The sequence below is a fragment of the Ornithorhynchus anatinus genome, chromosome 14 (assembly GCF_004115215.2).
Source record: "Ornithorhynchus anatinus isolate Pmale09 chromosome 14, mOrnAna1.pri.v4, whole genome shotgun sequence".
NCBI lineage: Eukaryota > Metazoa > Chordata > Mammalia > Monotremata > Ornithorhynchidae > Ornithorhynchus > Ornithorhynchus anatinus.
In genome coordinates, this window is record NC_041741.1 from 6,397,373 (window position 1) to 6,421,149 (window position 23,777).

Here is a 23,777-nt window from a genome sequence, read left to right on the forward strand (position 1 = left end):
TTTGTTTCTTTTCCAGCAGCGTTCTATTTCTCCCTCTCTGAAATTCTATTTTCTCCTAGTTCTAAACTTCACAGATCCACTCGTTTCTTTTCTAGCCGGATCCTCGATTTCCTCATTTCAAATTCCACTCTACCCTTGTTCCCACGCTTCGAAGATCCCGCCGTTAAAACCGCCGCGGACGGGCTAAATATTGAGGAAAGCTTTGTTTCAGATTATATAAACCAAAGGACGGAATCTCAGATTGGATCCCCGGGTCCCTCCTCGTCTTTAGCTCCTGCAGGCTGATCAGGGACCCCGGGATTTTCTCGCTCCATTAGAGCCCCAGGCAGGGGGTGATTTTGGGGGGATCGCCACAGGGAGCCGGGGGCTGGGCCGTGGTGGACCTGAGAAACATCTGCGACCCGTTTCAGAGCCGGGAGGGAGGGGGAACTGGAAGCTGCTCCCTCCTTGGCCACCCAACCCTATCCCATCCTCACCCCCCGAGCCTGGCACGACACGGAGCAAACTGGGCACGCTCCCTTCCTTCCTCTGCCAGCGCATCTGTAAGGCACAAACAGAATACGAGCCGCAGGCAGGTTAGAGACCTGCAAGGGCTGGAAATCTAGGTCCCTGCCCGTACTTGGCGGGGCCTGAAATGGATGGGAAGGGGGCAGGGGATGAGGCTGGTGAAGAGGAGGGGCGGAGGGGGCCTGGCATGGGCCACGCCAGGTCGGCTTTAGGTGGAACCAGTCTTAAGGTCTTTCTGGAGCCAACGGAGGGTTCCTGAGATGGCAGAAAATGGCTTAGACTGTGGCCAGACTGGGGGGAGCGGGGAGGGGAAAGGGGGTTGGAAAAGGTCACTCTTCATTTTCTTCCCGCTGTGTTTCGTCCCCACGTGCGGCATGCGCAGGGGGGCCCTTGGTCCACTGTGACCCAGAGTCCCGAGTTGCAGCAAGACGAGAAGCCCGCATCTTGGTTTCAGACCCCGTTAGGACCCCTTTCTAGCTTCCACCACCCATTCCTCCCTCTTTGTAGCTCCTGATCCTTCCTGCTGCCTACGGTGAATTCAACGGTAGCCACCGTTCTGAACTCTCCCTGTAGGGAGTGGGGAGAGCAGTTTTGTTTTGGTTTTTTTTCCCTCTCCCGGGTGGGTGAGAAGGAGGTTGGGGAAGACCAGGTCAGAGACTTCATCCCACTCCAACCCAGTCCAGGTTCATGGGTGTTGGCCCAGCTCTTCACTCTTAAATCACAATTCAGAGCAACAATGTCATCTGATTAACGCTGGTTGAGAGAGGTAACTCGGGTCAGGAAAGACGCTGTGGAGGAGATGAGGGTCCGCAGACTTTGAAAGAAAGTGAGGAGATGTCCTGGCTGACTGGCTTGAGTAGAGAAGTTAGAGCGCCCAGACGTAAGGGAGATGGGAGAATATAATAAGTTGACATCTCTCTCTATAAGAAGATTTCAAAAGGGTGGAATATTCAAGCATCTCATGTTATACTAGAGCGGGTCCGATACAGTTGTAAAAACTAAATTTAAAAAAGTGACAAAGAGGGATTCATTTATCATATCTAATCTGTCTTAACGCAGACATGGCAGAGCCGATCCAACAGCTGACCAGAAATAACCAACAGCAGGAAAGGGAGACCGTGCCCTTTACGATACTGCAGCGCAAGGAAAAGGTAAGACCCGAGGCCAGAACAGAGGAGCCCCCTCACTTGTTTTGATGCCCACCTCCCCCCTTCTAGACTGTCAGCCCGTTGTGGGCAGGGATTGTCTCCCTTTGTTGCCCAATTGTACTTTCCAAGCGCACAGTACAGTGCTCTGCGCTCAGTAAATACGACCGGACGGATACATTTGATACGTAAGAAATGGTAACTTGTGAAATCTGGTCATCAGGGAACAACATTTGAAATACTAACCAAGACAGTTTGAAGTTCCAAAACAGGCGCATCCAAGGCTATGAGGTTTTTAAAGACATAGGGAGTGAAAACCGTCAAGATGCACCCTGACATCTGGCGTCCTACCTAGGCCAACAGGGTGGGTGTAGCAGGAGGGGGTAAAGTTTCCAGCGGGGCTCTAGGGCCGGGGGCCGTTGCAGGGAGACTGGCCGGCTCCATCAGTCCTTGCTGCCGAGGGGCAGGGGACGTGAGAGGGAGCCCAGTGAAAGGAGGCGAGATAACACCCATCAAGCGTCAACTGGGTGCCAAACACCGTACCAAACTCAATGAATGTGTCATTTTCATCTTCATAATGTGTTTTAAGGGCAGCAGCCAGCAAAACAGCCCACGGTTTTCAAATCACAACTCGTACTTAGCGGCTCTCATCTTTTGAGAACTAGCAGGAAGGGTCCTTGAGCAAATGGTGCGCCCATCTTTTACGAAGACAGGAAAGGAAGACTCTGGGGGCTCAAGGGGAGGACGGTGATTTGCGCTCCAGGGCCACTTAATAAGGTCGAGCGAGTCTCCTGGTTGTCGTGTTTAAGAGCCAGGGAGCTGTAAACTTTAAGAGCCAAAAGTCACGGTGCTTCTGCTCCCGGGCTTCTGCCGGACTGCAAGGCCACTACAGATACAAATCAATAACCCCTCCCCCCAACTGCGGCCCTCAGAAGTACTGGACGCAGCGGGGCCGGAGCACGCAAGAGGGATGGCCGACCACATCTACGGTGGGCTGGGAGGCAGGGCGGGACTCAAGCAGTTGGTGAACGGATCTAGCCGTGGGCCGTACCCCGCCCGCCCAGAACTAGGCACTCCTATAATGGAATTATTATTCCATAAAGAGGACACAGATCAGATGATCGCCTCCCCCGGCCCAGAAATCGGGTCCTGGGAACAGTTCCCTTCTGTGTCTGATCCGAGACATCTACCCCAGGGCTTTGGACAGTGACTGGCACCTAGCAGTGCTTGATAAAGAGCACGTTATGGGCAGGGAACGTATCCGATCGTTCTGTTGTACTCTCCGAAGCGCTCAGGGCGGCCTCTGCGCGCAGTAGGCGCTCGATAAATACGCTCGATGGATTCAATATCTTTATTGATAACCCAGACTGAGAAACTGAGACTGGAGGTCATCGAATCTGCATTGGCTAGGCGGGGTGGTTAACACTCTGGGCGAAAAGAAAACTACAGCGGTGATGACAAATTGTGCAAACAAATCTACAAAAGCAGGAAGGGTGGAATTCAACAGAAACCAGAGCGAGATAGTGCATGTGCAGATGCTAATCAGGGCCAAAAAACCCTACCCAGGTGCCGAGTGGGGAGAAAGACTGGGCTGGCACAAGGACACGACCCAAAAAACCCCCCAAATCCCTGGGGTCAGAGTTGACCAGGAGCTGAATATGAGTCAGGGAGCCAACGGCAGACTCGGTCCCTTCACGACGCTGAGAAGCAGCGTGGCTCAGTGGAAAGAGCCCGGGTTTGGGAGTCAGAGGTCATGGGTTCTAATCCCGGCTCTGCCGCTTGTCAGCTGTGTGACCTTGGGCAAGTCACGTCACTCCTCTGTGCCTCAGTTACCTCATCTGTAAACTGGGCATGAGGACCGTGAGCCCTTTGTGGGACCACTTGGTTACCTTGTATCTACCCCAGTGCTTAGAACAGTGCTTGGCACAGAGTCAGCGCTTAACAAATACCAAATACGCACGCTTTCCCTGCGTGTTTTGGATAGGATGCTGGTCTTAGGAAATTGGGAATGTTCGATGAGGTTTCGTGAGCGTCCGGGAGGCATCCGCAAAGGCGTACGTACTTCAACGTGTTTTCCTCACGCGGGTTTCTCAAGAACGCCTGCCCCCCGTGCTATGGGAGACCTGCGTGTACAGGCATATGACACCCAAGTCGGGAACGGGGCCAAGAAGGCTCCCCTGGGCCAGATCCAAGGGGCCAAGCGGAGCGGCAACGGCCGCGTCTCCGCCCACGGCCAACCGCACGTCTGGTAGCCGTGGGGCTACGGAGGAGTCCACCGGACACAGAAATGTAGCCGTGGCCACTACCAAAAATACCCCCTTCTCCCTCTGCTCTTCACCCCGGCAGGAGCCCGGAAAGGGCTTTCTAAGATCCCTTGGATTCTGTGGGTCTTATAGAGCCTCTCTGCTTCTGCTGCACTTTCCCGAGTGCAGAGCAAGACCTACTGGACAGACCACGGACCCGGGAGTCAGAAGGACCTGGGCTCTGCCGCCGGCTCTGCCGCTTGTCTGCCGGGTGACCTTGGACAAGTCACTTCACTTCTCTGTGCCTCCGTGACCTCATCGATCATATTTACCGACTGCTTTCTGGGTGCAGGGCACTGTACTAAACCTTTGGGAGAGTACGACACAACAATATGACAGACCGTTTCCCTGCCCACAACGATCTTACAGTCTAGACGGGGAGACGGAGTCGGGGATTATCCCAATGTGAGCCCCATCTGAGATAAGGACTGTGTCCAACCTGATTAACTTGTACAGCACCTGGCACAGAGTAAGCGCTTAGCAAACACCATTAAAATTAGGAAAAAAAAATGTAAAAAAAGAACTAGAAAAGGTAAAGGCTATGCCTATTCTAAACTCATGACCAGTAAAACAGAAAATTACAAATGAATTCATATGTAGGAACAAAGACCTTTTCCTTTGCTTAGATTTGTTAAAACCAGATTTTGAAATTCTGATTTCACTTTCACGAGTCACGGTGGAACATCTGCATTTGAAGGACCTTACCTTACTCAATTCACTGTCGACTTGACAGCCTGCGCCACGATCTTAAATGCCTTTTTTTTTTTTTTTTTTGGGAGATAGGAGTTATTGTAAATTTCTCTTGCCGTCTCAGAAAAGGTTTCGGACCCATTTTATATAGAAATCAAAAGTGGGCTTATCCTAATCTGCTTTAAAAACAAGGCTATTTCAAGCTCAGCTGCTTATGTTGCCCATATCCTCTCAGCTAAGCTTTTCCTCAGCTTTAAAAAGCAATAGACAAGGAATTGTTATTTTTTTTTTCCTCCTGGACACCAAAGGAAGAAAAATCTTGAATAACATTGCAATTCTGGCTGTCAAAGGGTTCCCCAACCGCTGAAGCTCGTCCAATGAGACGACGAGCACCAGACTAGAGCGAGCCAAGCTTTCTCTGCGTCTAGAATCACTCCACTGCGGTAGGTCAGACGCTTTGGGAGTGCTCTTTTGGACCCGGAAACTGTCTACCGCACACTGATGGGGACAGTCGATCGTCCCCACAGCCAGACGTTCATCCCAGGTCTCTGACGGGGCTTGAACGCTTCCGGTCAGGGCCGAAAAGCCCCCAGACGGTAACACTAAAAAGACCCCATAACAGCAACGGCACCACTACAGATGTGGTATGTGTTAAGTGCTCATTACGGGTCCGGCACTGTGCTGAGCGCTGGAAGAGATTCAAGATAATCGAGTCAGACACCGTCCCCTCTCCTCCTGGGGCTCCCAATCTAAAAGAGGAGGGAGGCGTTTAATCTCCATTTTCCAAAGGAGGAGACTGAGGTACAGAGTACTACTTGCCCAAGGTCACACAGCCAGGATTAGAACCCAGGTCTCCTGACTCCCAGGCCCAACCCAAGGGATTTAACCTGCTGAAATGTTGACTGTGATGACTTAATTTGGGGGTGTGCGTGTGTGTGTGGAGAGGGAGTGTGAGAGAGAGAGAGAGAGAGAGAGTGATAAAGGAGGAAAAAGGGCAAAAGCATTTAAACCAAGAGTTAAAAAAAAAACAAACATTTTCACTATTTGGGAGAGGACATTTTTAAGGGTGTTTTCCCTCACATCAACCTAAAATTGCAGATAGTAAAACTGTCCTAAAAAAACGTGGGAAAGTAATTCCTCACATTTACAGTTAAGCTAAGTAATCGTGACAAATTGATTTAATCAAAAGCTGAAACAGCTGAAAGGCATTTGACTAAACTTATCTCAGACCATTAATTAGGCCAGAGGTAGCTTTGACAGTTTTCCTTCTCTCTTACAAGGTATTTTCAGGTCCAGAATTCATTGTATAAATAATCCATTTATAAGAGGCATCTCAATGTGATCAGACTAATTTTGCCTGGCTATGAATTGGGCTGCGACAAAGTTGTGTGTTTTAGTACTTTTGGAGACGGCAAGGAAAGTCGGTCTCTGGTGTTTATTCTCTGAAGATCCGAGAGAAGCAGCACGGCGTAGTGGAGAGAGCCCGGTCCCGGGAGTCAGAAGGTCATGGGTTCTAATCCCCGCTCTTGCCTAAGGTCGTACAGCAGGCAATTGGCAAGTCACTTCACTTCTCTGGCCTCAGTTAACTCGTCTGCAAAATGGGGATTGAGACTATGAGCCCCACATGGGACGGGGACTGTGTCTAACCCAAGTTGCTTGTATCCATCCCAGTGCTTAGCACAGTGTCTGGCATAGTAAGCGCTTAACAAGCTGCCCGGCTTCAACTTTGAACACTGAAATGGACAGTTTCTACCTGTAATCTCCTATGTTTCAAAAGCAGGTTTTTGTTTTTTTAAAAGAAATGTAATCAGTTTCAAATCAGACGACCTAACCTGGTTAGATACAGTGATGCTCCTTTTTCTTATTTCCAGAACGGCGCGGTACTATATGAAAAACGACAGTATAAGAAAGCTAAGTGGGCTTGTATCAGAATGCAAGAGAAGCAATATGAGCAGAGTATATGTTTAGGATTCATGAAGCTTATGAAATACATCTGTGAGCAAAATTCTTCAGGTAATGTTGGCTTTTACTTTGGTTTTAGAAGTTGGAGGCATCTTTACTTGTTTTACTTACTTCCGAGTTATCTAATCAGGCTCTACTCATTTGGGTAAAGTGGCTCAAATCAAAGTATTCATATAGAATGACAAAATGCAAAAGTCTTAAGTAATTAAGGTCATCATTCCATTTTCATTCTCTTCACGAAGGAGCTGTCGAGTACCACAGCATGTACGCGTACTTGATCGCGTAAAGCGGCATGGCCTAGGGGGTAGCCCAAGGGCCTGGGAGTCGGGAGGGCCTGGGTTCTAATCCCAGCTCTGCCACTTGTCTGCTTTGTGACCTTGGGCGAGTCACTTCACTTCCCTGTGCCTCAGATCCCTCATCTGTAAAATGGGGAGTCAATACCTTTTGTCCCTTCTGCTTTACAATGTGAGTCCCACGTGGGACCCGATGAACTCGGCTCTAACCCAGCTCTTGGTACAGAGTGCTTGACGTATAATAAGCACTTAACAAATGCCACAATTATTATTATAATTAATTATTAATAATAAAGACGTGGCGATGCTACAACACAGCCAAGAAAGAGCGACTGCAGAAACTTTCTTTAGCCCGTCAACATGAACCTCTCCACCCTTTTTATCGCGACCCACTGCGTCCATCCATTCTACTGTGAAAAGCCCAAGTCCCAAATCATCCCAAATCATCGGTCACTAACGAGTCAAAGGCATTTTGTACTTCCCTTGCCGTGCCGTCACCTTTCAGGGCTGTATTTAGGAATGACCGTCCCCGTCGTGACTCTCGTTCACACCGACGAAGCTCAGTCGGACGTGCGGCGTTCAGTGACGGTAGCGTACCACCTGCCTGAACGCCTTCAGGAGCTGCCTCCACGACCCCACGATGTGGACGTAGTCATCGAGGAATGGTCGGCCATGACTGTCTACGCCAGGTAAGAATTCCCTCAATCGCGGGGATACGGGAGTTTGCCGACTAGCTGGGATAAGTGAACGCTGGCGAAATCCGGATAGGATTTCAGCCACGGGACCTTTACGATCTAAGGAGGACGGCGGCATTGGTTTTTTTTTCCTTCCCGTATGCCGAACGGTGCTTTCAGGTCTGAGTCAGCCCTCCAGAGATCTGTCCTCGATGCCCTCCCGCGTCCCTCCCGGTTTCTGGACCCTGGTGGACCTGGGAGGAGCTTGAGCCCCTAAGCTCGTTTGGGCAGGGAACGGGTCTACCAGGTCTGCTGTATTGTACGCGTTGCGTACAGCGCTCTGCACACGGGATTGATCGACAGGCTCCAGAGCAGCCAAAACATTCATTCATTCAATAGTGTTTATTGAGCGCTTACTATGTGCAGAGCACCGTACTAAGCGCTTGGAACGTACAAATCGGTAACAGATAGAGACAGTCCCTGCCCTCTGACGGGCTTACGGTCTAATCGGGGGAGACGGACGGACGAGAACGATAGCAGTGAATAGAATCAGGGGGACTGAACATCTCCTTAAAACAATAGCAAATAAATAGAATCAAGGCCAGGTACATTTCATTAACAAAACATCACCACAGCCTTCCTTCTCAGAGCTCCAGTTACAGGACTTTATCCTCCGCCCCTCCTTCTCACAACCCCCGGGGGGGGATTTCATGCAATACAGCGCTACTCACCTCTCCGATTAGCCAGTACCAGCTCAGTGCAATACAACAGCGTTTAAAAATGAGTTTTAAATCCTCAACTGCCCTGAGATAACGATACTTCACCAACTTCGGTTTTAGTATCGATCCTCTAGCCGGTCAGGTCACTATGGACAGGGAACGTGTCTGCCAACTCTGTCATACTGTACTCTCCCGAGTGCTTAGTACAGTGCTCTGCCCAGAGTCAGCGCTCAATAAATAAGACTGATTGACTGATTGATGGATACTCTCGCCTAAGGAGGATGCCGGGAGTAGAGAAGAAAAACAATATTTGCCAAGGAAGCCATGTGGGGACAAAAATCTCCTCAGAGGTAGCCAGGATCCAAAAGGGTAAAACTGCCAATATTCTAATCGTAGTCGGGTTTTGGGCCCTCTTTGTTTTTTACAGGGCATTTGGCGGGCCCACCAACGAAGAGTCTATTGTGAGAGAAATCAGCTTGTTAGCGGAACTCCTGGAGAATCCTGAATTGTATCTACCGGACACATTTATCGTTGCGGTATATACCAACCCTGCCGCCGCCAATCGACACAACGAAATATGGTTCATTCAGAGGCCGTAGGCCCTGCCATGATTCCGTCCTTCCAGATCTTCTAAGTCCGCTTACACCGTGGCACCCGGTTTTTTGAGGAAGTACGTGAACTCGATATTAAGTACTTGAGCCGAAAGTGCGATTTCGTGCGTCGTCATTTGGAGACCTCATGAAATTTATAAAAATGTTTCTCCAAAACCTGAATGACAAGCACACCCCAAATTCCGCCACCTTGGAGATGAAGGTTGACTGCCAATTTTGAAATTAAAAAAACTACATTTTAGATAGTATGTAAATCCTGTAAGGTCTCTAACTTTCCCTGAAGGGTTTTCTAATGTCCTTCGCTGATGATAGTTTTTAAATCAGAGATCTTCAAAACCAAAAAGATGCCAAAGAGGCCCCAGGTTAACATTTACTTGAAAAATCAGGGAAAATAAATGACGGGATGAGCGTTCTGCTCAACTCCCTCTTCCTGGGCTTACGTCCCATAATTCTCAACTGAAAAATGAGATTCACCCTTGAACCGACGACTTTCTTCCCTATTGACATGCGCACGATTAAGATGTCACACAACTTCACAAGGGACTTGAAAATGAAAACCACCAAACGCTGTCGGTCCACTTGCACGCATCATAACCGCGACAAGAACTCGAAGGCTGAACCTGAACGCGCGACACAGTGTAAACGTAGCTGTTGCTGGATGCTTCATTCTAAGGGATCGTTCTCCCAGTGCTGTTCATTAATCAGCCCTCGAGACCACGCGACCCAACCTTTGGCTTCGTCTGGGTAGCGGAGACCCGTTCTGAATCTGTTTCGATGATACGGACCCTTCCTTGCGCTCCATCTACCACGTCCAAGAGCTGGCGACATCGCGCGGATAAATGTATGCTACAGCGATTAGTCCCACGTTTGAGGAACCTCCATAGCGCGGTCTGGATTTCAGGATTGCAGGCTGGTAAAAGCCAAAGACAGCCACCTGCCAAACTGGTGACTAGGGACCCGTGGGATGGCGGAGGTGAAGGAGGTAGCCCCTGCCTACAAGCCAGGCGGCGGGCCAGCAGTCGAGATCCTGTGAAGAATGAACCCCTTGCTAAATCCCTCTTGACCCCCGGACTTCAGTGGGTATTCGATCCTGCCCACAGCGCAGGCTTAATAAATACTATTCTGCTAGAAGTTCTTGCTTTCTGGCTTCTCTAAAGATCGCATTCCCCGTGTGATGGGAGGATCTTAGTCATTCCCCTCAGCCAAAGATTAAGACGCTACGTGGGGGGGGGGGGGGGGGAGGGTTTGACTTGTACATTCTGAACATGGCGGGATGGAACGACAAAATAGAATGACAAAATGCCTTCCCGTTAGTCGCTGTCCCGTTAGTCGGCATCGGCTCAGGGCGATGCAATGAAGAGGGTACAAAAATGAGTCTGCACTAACCAGATGGGGATCGTTCCCTCTTTTAAAATGATGTATCAGTGGAATATATGCCTATTCACCTGAATAGATGAGACGGGCCGTGATATCTAAAAGTATAAATCGTTATTACTCCGAACATAAATAGCAAGTGTAGTCAAATGAAAAGCTGAGCTCTTCAAACCCCTAAAATTTTCATAGTAATTGTTACAAATTTGGGGGTTGTGATTCATAGCATCACACTACAATGCCTTAGCCTGGGAGCGGCCATTCCAACTCTCAGTTATTTTATATACACTCCGTTCTGCCTCTAGACTGTGAGCTCCTTGAGGGCACGACACACGGCTACCCACTCCGTTATACTGTCCTCTCCCAAGAGTCTAGTACAGCGGTCTGCCCACGGTAAGTGCTCAATAAATACTATCGATTCCGCCACAGCTCGTGTTTTCATTATGCATTTTGACCAGAACACACTGGTAAGGAACCAGGGGACGTACTTCTGACGGCGCGTGCCCACTGGGCTTCAGCGAGCCCTGGAGTCTGAAGAAAGGGCTGTCTTGCGGGCCTGGGGCTGGATGCGGGAGACGACAACCTGAGTTTTCCATAGGCCAGTGTTCTGCAAGAACTCAGCCCCTGGGTTTTCAGAGAAGGGGGTGTGTGGTCAGCTCTCGCAAGCCGCCACCTTCGTTCTCATCTATCGTATGTACAGATAAAGGTCTTCAGTTTTTAATACTTTTCCACTCACTTCAGTTGTGAAATCAGTCGCCTTCACTTTGTTTTTGTTTTTTCACATGGTATCTGTAAAGCACGACGTGCCAGGAACTGTACTGAGCGCAGGCGATAGGCTTGGACACAGTCCCTGTTCCACATAGGGCTCCCAGTCTTAATCAGCATTTTACAGACAAGGTAACTGAGGCCCGGAGAAGTTAAGTGACTTGCCCAAGGTCATACAGGCAGCACCGGGATTAGAGCCCAGGTCTTCCGATTCCCTGACCTGTGTTTTTCCCACTTTCTTGAGAAGCAGCGGGGCCCAAGTGCTTCACAGATACCATAAAAAAAAAACCGACTTGCCTAAGGTCACACTGCATTCAAACAGCAGTCAGGATTAGAACCCAAATCCTCTGATTCCCAGGCCCATGTTCTTGCCCCTAGGCCACGCTGCTTATTCCTTAAAATGTGGAGAGTGTCTACCATCACATTTGTGTGTTAGATGGCTATTTACTAATAATAATGTTGGTATTTGTTAAGCGCTTACTATGTGCAGAGCACTGTTCTGAGCGCTGGGGGAAGACAGGGGAATCAGGTTGTCCCACGTGGGGCTCACAGTCTTCACCCCCATTTTACAGATGAGGGACCTGAGGCACAGAGAAGTGACTAAAATACACATTTTCATCTACTCTCATTCTCACACACCTTACTGTGAATGTGACTTTTTTTTTTAAAAGAGGGCCAGTGTTTCACAGCACACCCCTACCTGCTGCAATCTAGAAAAACGATCTGACTCACGTTCATAAATTAGTAACCCTCGCCTACCCCACTCGCCGGTTGCATTCCGTGCCCTGGCAGGTACGAGAGCGGTGCGGGGACAGAACGGGCGGGCCAAGGCGCCCTGCGAACCGTTAACGCTGCGATCGGTTAAGTCACCCGACGCTACGCAGGCTGTCCGTCGGGCCCGGATGGGGCCCGTCACTCCTGACAGGAGAGACTCCGCCTGCCGTCATCACCATCGCCACCTCCACCAAACTAGGCACCCTGCGTCGGGGGGCGGCGGAGGGACAAGCTTCCTCCCCTCCCGGCTGTCTGAGCCCCGAGAGCATCCGGTCGGGGCCGAAAGACCCGGAGCGGTGCGTTGCAGGTCTACGGGGTCTTTGAAGCTCGTTCCCTCCTCCTCTCCCCGACTAAAATCCCTGCCCTTTTTTTCTGAAATCTCGGATAACTCCGAAGCAAAGGAACACATCACGAAACGGCGCGCTTTTAGCATTTCGAAGACAAGACCGGGAGCTCCCATTTCCGATTTAGACCGAGCACCACGGCGCCGACGTTTTGACCGGCAAGGCAACCTCGCCCAAATCACCTCTTTCATTCGCCAGACTTTCTATCTGAGAGTTCGGCGGGTTTGGAGCGAGCGCCGCCTTTCTGGGACGATCCCGCAGCCCCTCTCGGTTGACTCCTCATTGGCTGACGTCATTCCCAAAACTTAATTCTGTAACTGCCTCGACTCCACACTTCCCCGTATCGTCGAATCGGGTACCGATCGGTCACCGGCATAACCCACGCCTATTCAGAGAGCTCCCGAGGTTGCCTCACGCCGGTCAGAAAGAAAACCAAAAGTCGGCCGGGGCATACGGGGACGACAGTTGCGGCACAATTTTCAAATTAACCGGCCAACTCGGGGAACCGAATCTTCCAGAGGAAACGTCCTACCTGGATATAGGCATCCTGGATCGCCGCCAGGTCTTCACCGAGCGGCACCACGAGTTTCTCGACGCGTCGCTCGTGGGAGTAAGGGATGATATCCGGGGAGTCTTCGGAACGGAGTTCTATCTGTCCGATTAGGAGGTTGGAAACGACCTGCTGGACGGACTGAGAAAAGAAATCGAGTGAGAGACCGCAGGTTGTGCGATCCGCCTCGCCGCCGGGAATCGAGCCGCCACCGTAGGAGCAACGGACGGGTCTCTCACTCTCTCTGTCTAGAAATCGGCCCTTAAAGAGGTTTTCCAACCAAACCGAGCTGGGGCCTCTGAGGGAGGCGGGTTTCCCGGCTGTTCTCTGCAGTCCTGGTGAGGAAGGGGATACGTTAAGCGCTTGACCCAGTGCTCAGCACCCAGTAAGCGCCCGATAAACACGCCCGAATACGTGGGTAAGAAAACCCTCACCTCGGCTACCGCTCGGCTTCCATCGGCCTGGGTTTTTTGGCTCCGTTCCGGCCCCCGTTTGGGTTGAGCCGTCGAATCCGAGACCTTAAATTTCACCTTATATTTCAGAAGCGAGAGTCGGGTGGAGTGGGTGGAGCATAGCCTGGGTGACCGTTTTTAAGACGACTTGCTGAGGGGGGTAGGGGAAACATCTCCATAGCCGGTTTGGGGGAGAAAAATCAATCTCATTTTCTTGTAGCAAGGCAGTTTACGGTTCACACCCGCTTTATTTCCGGAATGTAAATTAACGGTCCTCATTCATCAGCCCTAGACCGAAAGCTCCTTGTGAGCGAGGGATCACGTCTATCAACTCTACCGGGCACCCTCCCGAGCGCTTAGCGCAGCGCTCTGCCCCCAGTAAACGCCCAATAAATACCACCGACGGATCGACCGGCGGATAAAAACGGCCTTCCGTCTGGTCTTCCGCCGTCGCCTCGTTACGTCCGAAGCACAATCGACCGTCGGTATTTATTACGGGCGGGGAACGTGACGCGTCTGCTAATTCTGCGGTATCGCCCCCGCCCGAGCGCTCAGCGCAATGCCCCGCGCAGAGTAGGCGCTGGATAAATACCCCTGACTGACCGAGTGCCCACCCTTGGACAAAACAGAGGTAAAAGAAAAATGAATAAACCCCCAAAAGCCACCCACGATACTCGAGCAGCGTGGCTCAGCGGAAAGAGCAGGGGCTTTGGAGTCAGGGCTCACGAGTTCGAATCCCCGCTCTGCCACCTGTCGGCTGGGGGACTGTGGGCCAGTCACTTCACTTCTCTGGGCCTCAGTTCCCTCATCTGTAAAATGGGGATGAAGACCGTGAGCCCCACGTGGGACAACCTGATTCCCCCGCGTCTACCCCAGCGCTTGGAACAGTGCTCGGCACACAGTAAGCGCTTCACAAATCCCAACGTTATTATTATTATTATTATTATTATTGACTTACCTTGGTGTCGCTGCCCGGAGTCGCGCTGAGAGCCAGAACTCGGAAGTGAGTCGTATACTTCGTCAACTCCCTGACAACCTGAGGACGAGAGGCAGGAAAGGTCCGAAAACGAACCCCCGTCGGCCGTATTTCAAAAGGAGAAGAAGAGTCTGAGGTTTCTCGACGGAAGGCCACAGATCGGAGCGCGCCGGGCGACGCAGGAGGGAGGGCGAGCCGGGGGAACGGGGAGGCGGTGGGGGGAAGGGAGAGATCTCCTTCTCCCTTGGGAGAGATGCGATCTCGGGAGGGTTTTTCGAGCCCCGCGTCCGTTCGTCCTGGAGGTGGAGATCATCCTCCTCACCTGGCAATAGGCGTGATTCCCCAGAGCCCTGTGGGCTTCGTCGACGACCAGGCACTTGACTGTAACGGCGGGGCAGGTGCCCCGAGAAAGGTCATTGACCATGACTTGAGGGGTCAGGAAGAGGACCCGCTTACTGGTCCAGATCTCCTTCCTGGTGAGGGCCTGAGTGGAACCTGCCAAGAAATGCAAAACACCCCAAGATCTACGGGGTGGATTCCGCCTCCTCGGCGGGGTGGAGGAGCAGCGTGGCTCGGCGGAAAGGGCAGGGGCTTGGGAGGCAGAGGTCACGGGTTCGAACCCCGGCCCGGCCACCTGTCAGCTGGGTGACTTTGGGCAAGTCACTGCGCTTCTCGGTGCCTCGGTTCCCTCAGCTGTAAAACGGGGAGGAAGACGGTGAGCCCCAGTGGGACGACCTGATTCCCCTGGGCCCACCCCAGCGCTTGGCACAGTGCTCGGCACATAGTAAGCGCTTCCCCAATCCCAACGTTATCATTATTATTATTAAAATGGGGATTGACTGTGAGCCCCAGTGGGACGACCTGATTCCCCTGGGCCCACCCCAGCGCTTGGCACAGTGCTCGGCACATAGTAAGCGCTTCCCCAATCCCAACGTTATCATTATTATTATTATTATTATTATTAATTAGAAAGGCAACAATCCGCCCCGACACGGTCCCCGTCCCACTTGGGCCCCGGCCCTCGCCCCCGACCTGTGAGGAGGGCCATGTGTCGGGCGGGGATGGCCATGAGGCGGGCGCAGGCGAGGCGCTGCTGGGCCACGAGCGGCTTGGTGGGGGCGAGGAAGACCACCTTCCCGGCCGGGAACCAGCGGTAGAAGTTGTAGATGAGCACGGCGGCCACCAAGGTCTTGCCCAGGCCGGTGGGCAGGCAGACCAGCGTGTTGCGGAACAGCGCGGCCTCCGCCATGCGCAGCTGGTAGCTCCGCGGCGGCAGGTTGGTGGGGTAGATCCACACGCCGCCCGCCGCCAGGCAGAAGCCGCCGTCGTCGCCGCCGCCGCCGCCGCCGCCGCCCGCCTCCTCCCCCCCCAGCAGCAGCACATCGTCGTCACGGGCGGCGGCGGCGTCGTCGTCGTCGTCCCGGCCGCCGGCCGCCGCCTCCGCGCCGCCCTCCGCCTCCGCCGGCCGCCCCAGCCGCGCCCCCCACGTCTGGAACAGCGTGGCCTGCCGCCCCCTCATCCCCACCCGCTCCCATCCCTCTCTCTCCCGCCCCCGGAGCCCCTCGGCCGCTCGGCGCGGAGGGGCGGGGCCTCCCCGCCGAAGCGCGGCCGCCGATTGGCCGCCGAGCGGGGAGGGGGCGGGGCCGCCCCGCCGAAGCGCGGACGCCGATCGGCCCCCGAGCGGGGAGGGGGCGGGGCCGCCCCGCCGAAGGACGGACGCCGATCGGCCCCCGAGCGGGGAGGGGGCGGGGCCTCCCCGCCGAAGCGCGGCCGCCGATTGGCCGCCGAGCGGGGAGGGGGCGGGGCCGCCCCGCCGAAGGACGGACGCCGATCGGCCCCCGAGCGGGGAGGGGGCGGGGCCGCCCCGCCGAAGGACGGACGCCGATTGGCCCCCGAGCGGGGAGGGGGCGGGGCCGCCCCGCCGAAGGACGGACGCCGATCGGCCCCCGAGCGGGGAGGGGGCGGGGCCTCCCCCTCCGAAGGACGGCCGCCGATCGGTCCCCTCCCACGGACGGTCGGCCGGCCGGCCGGCCGCCCGCCGGCGCTCGCCCGGGATTGGCCGCCGAGAAGGGAGGGGGCGGGTCCCGGAGTGAGGGGCGGGACTTCCCCCCTCCCACCCGCCGGCGCTCGCCCGGGATTGGCCGCCGAGCGGGGAGGGGCGGGCCTCGGCGCTCCCACGCGACCCCGTCGCCGCGCGGGGCCGGTCTCTGTCTGCGGCCCCAGGCTCCATTCCGAGCGTTTCGTCCAGTGGTCCGCGCACAGTAGGCGCTCAAGAAATACGAACGAATGAAAGGCGAGCAGGAGCGGGGCGCTTAGGCGTTAGGCGGCCAGGGCGCCGGCGACGTCATCGGCGCGCCGTCCAATCAGGCTCGTCGCCGCCGTCCCCAGCCCCGCCCCCTCCCCCCGCGGAGGACGGTGGCCGGAGGGGCTCAGGCGGCGGCGGCGGAAGGAAGGAAGGAGGGAAGGAGGGAAGGAGGAGGAGGAGGACGATGGCGGGCGTGGCGGCGGCGGCGGCGGCGGGGGCGGGGGTCCCGCAGCGGGCGTGGAGCGCGGAGCAGCTGCGCAGCGAGGGGCTGCCCAAGAAGGACATCATCAAGTTCCTGCAGGACCACGGCTCCGACTCGGTACCCGACCGGAGGGAGGGAGGGAGGGAGGGAGGGAAGGAGGGGGCGCCGCCCGGGCGGGGAAGGCGTCCTGGAGGAGGCGGGCCCGCAGCCAGGCTTGGAGGGGCTTGGGGGGGAGGAGGGGAGGGGAGGGGTTCCCAGCCCGCGAGCCCCCGGGGGGCGGGACCGGCTTCTCTCCGCTGCCCAACTGGGCTGTCCGAGCGCCTAGGACAGGGCTGGCTGTGCACACGCCGAGCGCTCAGTCCATAGGATGGAAGGCGTTAGAGAGGGGCGGGGCCTACGTTCCGGGCCACCTCCCCCATCCCCCTTCCATCCTCCCCTCGTTCCCATCCCCCTGGTGCCATCGTCCCCCCCCCCATCCCCATCCCCCCTCTGCCATCGCCCCCCTGGTGCCATCGTCCCCCCATCCCCATCTCCCCTCTGCCATCCTCCCCCCTCTGCCATCATCCCCCTGGTACCATCCTCCCCCCCATCCTCATCCCCCCTCTGCCATCCTCCCCCCTCTGCCATCCTCCCCCTGGTACCATCCTCCCCCCCGTCCTCATCCCCCCTCTGCCATCGTCCCCCTGGTGCCATCCTCCCCCCATCCCCCCTCTGCCATCGTCCCCCTCGTACCGTCATCCCCCCAGTGTCGTCATCCCCCCCATCCCCCCTGTGCCGTCATCCCCCCATCCCCCCCCACCATCGTCCCCCTTGTACTATCATCCCTCCATCGCCCCCACCATCGTCCCCCCAGTGTCGTCATCCCCCCCGTCCCCCCATCCCCCCTGTGCCGTCATCCCTCCATCGCCCCCACCATCGTCCCCCCTGCGTCAACGTCCCCCCAACCCCCCTCTGCCGTCATCCCCCTTGTGCCATCGTCCCCCTATCCCCATCCCCCCTCCGCCGTCGTCGCCCCCGAGGACCGGGCCGGGGCGGAGGAGCCGGGGCCGCCCACCGGCCGGCGGAGGAGCGTCGGAGGGCTCGGCGCGGGACCCTCCGGCCCGTCCGCGCCGGGCCCCGCTGGCCGGTCCCCGCGGGCGCCCGCCGAGGCCGGGGAGCGGGGCCGCCCTCTCCGCCCCGCCCGGGCCCTTCTACTCGCCCGCGCCCGGGACCCCGCGCCGAATGTTGCGCACGTGCCGCCCGCTGGTGCTCTGCGTTGGTTCGGTCGAATCTATCGAGCGCTCACCGTGCGCGGAGCCCCGTGCCGAGCGCTCTTCACGCCTACCGCGTTTAATCTTCTCGGACGGACGCCGGCGGCTAGAGCCGGGTCCCACGGGGTCTCCGCGAGGAGCCGGGCTCGGCGACCGCCCCTTCTTCCCTCCGCCGGCCTTGGCGGCGGACGCCCCGCCGCTCCCGAGGAACGACGGAGAACTACTCTGCCGCGGCGGGTCGCCGGTATTCGTCGCGCGCCCGAGCCCCGGCGGCGGCGGCGAGGACGCGACCCCTGCCCGCGGGGGGCTCTCCGGACGCGGCCTGGCGGACGGAGGCGCGCCGTGGGGCGACGGTTCCCTGGCTCTTCGGACGCGTCCTCTCCGACGCGCGCGAGACGAGAACGCTTAACCGCGGTGGAACCGATCTGCTTCCGGATAGATAGAGGGGGGCTTCCAGATGTGTTCGTTGAAGTTACGGGTCTGAGGCCGAGTCCGTACGATACTCTCTCCGCCCGGAAATCCGCTTCTGCCCCCGCTTCTGCGTGGGTGCGGTCGGGGGCCGGGAGAGGGGTTTCCGTCCGGGCGGGAGTCCACCCCGAGAAACACTCGGGTCGCGGTACCCGGCGTTACCGGGTCGCCTCCGACGGGACGCGGAGGAGTCGGGAGAGTCGAAGTGACCGGGAAGTTGTCGGAAGGTACTTAGGGGGGATTTTTCGAAAGGGGAGCCTGACGTCCTGTTCGTTCGGTCGCGTTTATCGAGCGCTTACTGCGTGCGGGGCGCCGTGCTGCGCGCTTGGGAGAGCGCGAGCCGGCGGACACGCACGCTCCCTCCCCCCGACGAGCTTACGGGCCAGTGGTCGCGGGGCACGGGGAACGTGAGGTCGGCGGCAGAAGGGGAGTGGATTTTCCCGAGCGTTGGGGATTCTTGGGAAGAGAAGAGGGAGCGAGATTCATCACGCGGGTCACGGACGGCATCGTCGTTGAGGGAGGGATTCGGGAAGAATGAGAGACGGGAGTAGGGTGCTAAAAGACCGGGAGGTTTAGGAGAAGGCTTCGGAAACAGAAGGCAGATAGATATATTTCTTCGAATGAGCGGGGCGAGAAAATTGAATTCCCGATCCTTGTCTGCTTGTCACTTTCGCCTTTCAGCGAGGTCTCTCCGCTTGATGATGACAGCGGACGATCCGCGGACCGAACTGCCAGTGAGCTGACGACATCACATCCCCGATGCCTCTGGCACACGCTAAAACTATCTTTTGTGTTTACAGTTTCTCGCAGAACATAGATTACTGGGAAACATAAAAAATGTGGCCAAGACAGCTAACAAGGACCACTTAGTAACAGCCTATAACCACCTTTTTGAGAGTAAGGTAAGCACCGCTATTTAAAGTCCTAATGAGGGAGTATCGTGATTTTTCAAGTGTGGCACACGGGCGGAATTCGTACGTCCCTGGGGCTTCCGAATAAAAATTTTCACCGTCGCCGTCGAGTAACTTGAGTGCCGCTGTATATCTGAGTGTAGTGGGAGGAAATTTAAGGAGCTCACGCTCCAGGCTTTGCTCCGACAGATTTATCGATAGATCGAGGTTTGTGGTTTTGACGTTTTTCTTCCCTTTCCTAGTAGTCTCTTTCGTAGGTTTCTTCCTTTCCGTTGCTTGGCGTGCAATTTAGCCGTGTAAAGATTGGTTCTCTCAAACACGGAGGGCCTGAAAATCTGGATTTTTGTTGGTTTGGTCAAGAGAACGGTTGGCTACGGTGAACCTGTGGTTCATTCTTCTCACAGCGCTTCAAAGGATCCGAGAGCGTGGGAAAAGTGACAGAACAGGTGAAGAACGTGAAGCTCGACGACGAGAAATCTAAAGTCAAGGCCGAGGAGACTCAGGATGAGGTGTGTAGAGAGCGGCACTGGGAAATCTCGACTTTAGTAGCGACTTGCGGGTAGAATTTAGCCTCGGCATATACGTTCCCCAGGACCAAGATAAACGACTTCCAACGGCCCTGAAAAATCACTGCTGTACTAGCGCGAATTTCCCCTTTATTGCCAAGTTTGAGAAATACGGGTTGGGGAAATTTTTTTTTTCCGCTTGAGGGTTGGAAGTTAAACGCTCCTGCGTACGGAGGTCAAATGGAGGAAAGCTTCCCTGTTGTGTTTTGAATGGCAGGTGTTCCTCTGTGAAGGGGGTCTTAATGATCGTGCGGATGGATGGTTATCGGGGGTGTAAAATAAGGTGATGCGAGGTCTGTGTTTCTGCCTTATTTTTAGGGCCCTCCAAAATATACAAAATCGATCCTCAAAAAGGGAGATAAAACCAACTTCCCCAAAAAGGGAGATGTTGTTCACTGCTGGTATACTGGAACACTACAGGACGGGACTGTTTTTGATACGAATATTCAAACGAGTAAGATTCTCTGCAAGCACGTTTTGATCGAATCAAAGATGTGTGCCGTTTGGGGGGGTGCGGGGCGGGAGGGGAAAACGTTCGCAATTACGGTCGGCACAGACCCGCACCTCTACACGTGGCCCCGTCTCCTGTGGCGGCTTCAGGCGTTCATTGGTCGGTTCCGTCCGTCCGTCCAAATCCTTCCTCTTCGCCCTTTAGGCAGAGGGCCGCTCTGTTGGCGTAAGGTTCACGCTCCCCGGGGGATGAGTCCCCTTCCGGAACCTGGCTCCCAGTTTCAAGGGTGGGTTTTGGGGGGGGCGTTTCTTACCGGCATTTATTAAGCCCTTACCGTGTGCCAAGCATCGTTTGAAGCCCCGGGACGTTGGACGCGGCCCCCGTCCCGCACGAGGTTCCCAGTCTACGCGGGAGAGAGAACGGGTATTGGACCCCCATTTTACAGATGAGGAGACGGAGGCCCGGAGAAGTCAGGGACGTTGTTGCCAAGGGCACCCGGCTGGCAGAGGGGCCGCGCTGGGATTAGAGAAGTTCCCTGTCGCGTCGTCTGTCGTCAGCGGAGCCTTTTACTTGGTTGCCGTTTTCGTCTGTAACGGTACGACGCCGTTTTTCAGGTTCCAAGAAGAAGAAGAGTGCCAAACCTTTAAGTTTTAAAGTCGGAGTGGGAAAAGTCATCCGAGGGGTAAGTAATCTTTAGCCGCGTAAGAAAGCGTTGTGCCCTCTGACGCCGTCGTGAATTCTGAAGCGGTGAGGCAGGGGAATCGTTCTCTGCTAGGAAAAAGCTATCTCCACTGTGCAACTAGTGTGTCATCGGGGTTATCGTGGGAGAGCGGCGCCGAGCGCTTCTCCAAGCCGGCAAGGGGGGAAGCTGAGGGGAGACCGATTAGGGTCCCGAAAGGGCTCCACGCAGCGACTGGGAAACGTATGCAGAAGGGACGGGGTGCCAACTGAGCGGGGACGAGATAGCCCGCCCGAAGGGAGGCACCTAGGTGACCCGAGCCCTCGGACGGCCTGGACCCGGGTTCGCGCCACCGTCGCTTCGCTCTGCTTTCCTGAAGGGAGTGACGGCGCCGAGGGCCCCGGCCTAGCTGCGCCGTTAGCGGGGGCTGCGCTCCCCGTCCGCCTGCCTTCCTGCCGCGTTCTCGGCTTTCCTCACCTCTGCCACGAAGCCGCCTCCCCCGTCCTTTCCCCCGAGGGGCAGCCTAGCAGTCAGCACGTAAGCTACGGCCTCCGCTCCCGGGGTCCCCACCCCCAACGCAGCGGTCGAGTCGGTTCACAGTCGGCCTTTTCCAGCAGAGCGGAGAGGGAGACGACTGGCGGAGCTGCCGGGCGCTTGAGGCGTCGGCTAAGAGTAGGCAACACCGGCCCAGGCTTTCTGAGGGAGCTGAAGGGTGTTGAGAATCACCCTGCTTAATTTAAAAAAAAAATGTGGGCATTTAGGTGATTCTTAACATTTTTCACTTTCGTCCATCGCCATTTCCAAACTGATATACTGTATGGGGGCAGATTATGATGTGCGTTTGTCCACTCGTAAAGGCATTGTGACTAGTTTATTAGGTGGGCGTTTGTTTTGTTTGTCTTCCCCCCTCCGGGAAATAATCTGGTGTGGCCTTGGGTAGCTGGCACCTCTGGGCGGCTTTCACTCTACTGGGGAGAAAAACGAGGGCATCCGCGGAGCTCTCGGCTCAGAAGCCCAATTCGGATCCGTCAGGTCTTCTTGACGGGAACCCCAACCCTGAATTAAACTCGCCTCCGCATTGCCGCGTTTGCCGACAGCTGGCGGTGATCTGGTTTTTCTCGGCCACGTTTCGTAAGCCACGAGCACTGGCACGGAGTAACGTTCTACTTGCCCCGTATAGCGGGAATCAAGATGAAAACCGAAAATCCTACTTTTACCTGAGTCTCTCTCTGAATTATATTTATGGGACCTAAAAAAAGTCCTACCCTTCATACGTGGCTTAACAAATCCTATCGTTTCCAGTCAAAAGTAATAAGAGAATTAGTGTTGTTTTTGAAAGACCGAGAGCACAGCCCTTTTTGGGTAACTGCCAGTTTCGATCCAAAAATAAACTCATTCGTCGGCAGAAAGACAAGCAGAGGTTAGCCCTAACAGCTCCTTACATCTCAAGTGCAACATTGAGCACAACCTCCGCATCCGTATCCCTTGGTCCAAACAGACGTTAGCGGCTGACAGATCTGTGAAGTGAGTCTCTGTGAAGAATGACAACTAAAGAAAAGAAAAAAAAAGGGGGTGGTACAGAAATATGCTTAGAGATCCCTCCGCAGTTATATAGCATGTGGTAAAATTCTAGGATCTGAAGCCTTTAAACAAACATTCCCCCCCAAAATCCTCATTTTTCCATCACATCTTCAGCTTAAGAAGTTAACAATAATTAACCCAGACTGCCATCTTTCTTGATTTCTTTATTTTCTGACTTTCCAGTGGGACGAAGCTCTCTTGACGATGAGTAAAGGAGAAAAGGCGCACCTGGAAATTGAGCCGGAGTGGGCTTATGGCAAGAAAGGGCAACCTGATGCGAAGTATCCTTTTTCCTTCAGAAATGTGCAAAGTAAACTACTCCAGGGGGGGAAGGGGGAGAGATTGAAGTTTGGGGAATGGCGTATCTTCACACATACCTGTAGTACACCTCAGGCTCCTGGGGGTTTGATTTTAATAGGACAGTTGAAGCCAAAGCCAAGATTCAAGCTTAAGAATGGCACTGGGTCTTGAGGTTGTTTCTTGGGAGTTACTATTAGGGCTTGTTTTAAAATAGTGAATTGGGTTCCGAAAGCAGTGGTCCTCGAGTGTGGGCGCAGCCCCTCCGAGCCTAGTTAAAGCCTGATCCTTGCTGGGATTGGTGAGAAGAGTGATGAGAACCTAAATCGAGATCCTCACGTAAAGGGAAGCTCGGCCTTTGGGAGTCTCCAGGTGGTGCGTAGTTGGAGACTGGAGGTGGCTTGCTAGCTGTTATTTGAGGGGTGAGGGGATCTCTCTCTCTCTCTGCAAAAGAATCGTATAGATAGATACCGTCCGCAGGAGCGTTAGCTCAGGTTTCTCGGCCCAGTGACGTTTTACGAGATGACATTCACCGGACACTCTGCCTCATTTCCCCATGACTTCCGGTAGATAATGCTGTTGACTCTCAGTGCTTACAATTTTGAAGATCTACCTTGACTCCGCACCCAGAATCCCACCAAACGCAAAACTTATTTTTGATGTGGAATTAGTGGATATTGATTGAAATACAACGTACGGTCTCTGCTGCTCAAAGTACTTCACTCCGAAGACTTGAGGAATGGCCTACACAAGACTAGGGCCTGTGTATCAGTTTGGTTTTTCAATGTTGTTTTGGGGAAACCTCGCTAACACACTGATTATCTTTTGTGATTGTTTTAGGAATAAGTTATTCAATAAACTGCAGTTACAAGACTAGTCGCCGAACTGATGGACTCTTTGATCCGTAAGACCCGTGGAAGTATAGTGCCGG

At 54.8% G+C, this 23,777-nt stretch overlaps 3 protein-coding genes across 3 annotated transcripts in view; 2 read left to right on the forward strand and 1 right to left on the reverse strand.

Moving 5' to 3' along the window:
* The window catches only part of FANCM (FA complementation group M), a 48,824-nt gene extending 33,537 nt beyond the window's left edge, over positions 1 to 15,287 (reverse strand). The window contains exons 1-4 of the mRNA XM_029078805.1: positions 15,169 to 15,287; positions 14,459 to 14,631; positions 14,119 to 14,196; positions 12,691 to 12,849 (exon numbers count right to left, since the gene is read on the reverse strand). Coding sequence (XP_028934638.1) covers positions 12,691 to 12,849; positions 14,119 to 14,196; positions 14,459 to 14,631; positions 15,169 to 15,205 — 447 coding nt within the window. The 5' untranslated portion in view covers positions 15,206 to 15,287. The remainder of the gene's footprint in view (positions 1 to 12,690; positions 12,850 to 14,118; positions 14,197 to 14,458; positions 14,632 to 15,168) is intronic.
* On the forward strand, positions 1,567 to 10,035 carry LOC120638796 (heme-binding protein 1-like). Its single transcript, XM_039914019.1, has 4 exons — positions 1,567 to 1,658; positions 6,517 to 6,658; positions 7,406 to 7,589; positions 8,721 to 10,035. Exons 1-4 carry the CDS (start codon positions 1,569 to 1,571, stop codon positions 8,890 to 8,892), a joined length of 588 nt encoding a protein of 195 aa, XP_039769953.1. The 5' UTR covers positions 1,567 to 1,568; the 3' UTR covers positions 8,893 to 10,035.
* A 1,332-nt stretch (positions 15,288 to 16,619) lies between the features above and the next one.
* FKBP3 (FKBP prolyl isomerase 3) lies at positions 16,620 to 23,722 on the forward strand. Its single transcript, XM_029078727.1, has 7 exons — positions 16,620 to 16,760; positions 19,162 to 19,263; positions 19,677 to 19,781; positions 20,157 to 20,292; positions 20,904 to 20,971; positions 22,733 to 22,830; positions 23,477 to 23,722. The coding sequence occupies exons 1-7, from the start codon at positions 16,626 to 16,628 to the stop codon at positions 23,529 to 23,531; spliced, it is 699 nt and encodes a 232-aa protein (XP_028934560.1). The 5' UTR covers positions 16,620 to 16,625; the 3' UTR covers positions 23,532 to 23,722.
* The last annotated feature ends 55 nt before the right edge of the window (positions 23,723 to 23,777 follow it).

What these genes read in the sequence shown, in the direction of transcription:
- LOC120638796 (XM_039914019.1), top strand. Translation starts at nt 1,569, where the DNA reads ATGGCAGAGCCGATCCAACAGCTGACCAGAAATAACCAACAGCAGGAA. An exon ending in TACTGCAGCGCAAGGAAAAG is followed by an intron (nt 1,659 to 6,516) that starts GTAAGACCCGAG and finishes TCTTATTTCCAG; the next exon opens with AACGGCGCGGTACTATATGA. An exon ending in CTGTGAGCAAAATTCTTCAG is followed by an intron (nt 6,659 to 7,405) that starts GTAATGTTGGCT and finishes GTCACCTTTCAG; the next exon opens with GGCTGTATTTAGGAATGACC.
- FKBP3 (XM_029078727.1), top strand. Translation starts at nt 16,626, where the DNA reads ATGGCGGGCGTGGCGGCGGCGGCGGCGGCGGGGGCGGGGGTCCCGCAG. An exon ending in CCGAGGAGACTCAGGATGAG is followed by an intron (nt 19,782 to 20,156) that starts GTGTGTAGAGAG and finishes CCTTATTTTTAG; the next exon opens with GGCCCTCCAAAATATACAAA. An exon ending in TGGGAAAAGTCATCCGAGGG is followed by an intron (nt 20,972 to 22,732) that starts GTAAGTAATCTT and finishes CTGACTTTCCAG; the next exon opens with TGGGACGAAGCTCTCTTGAC.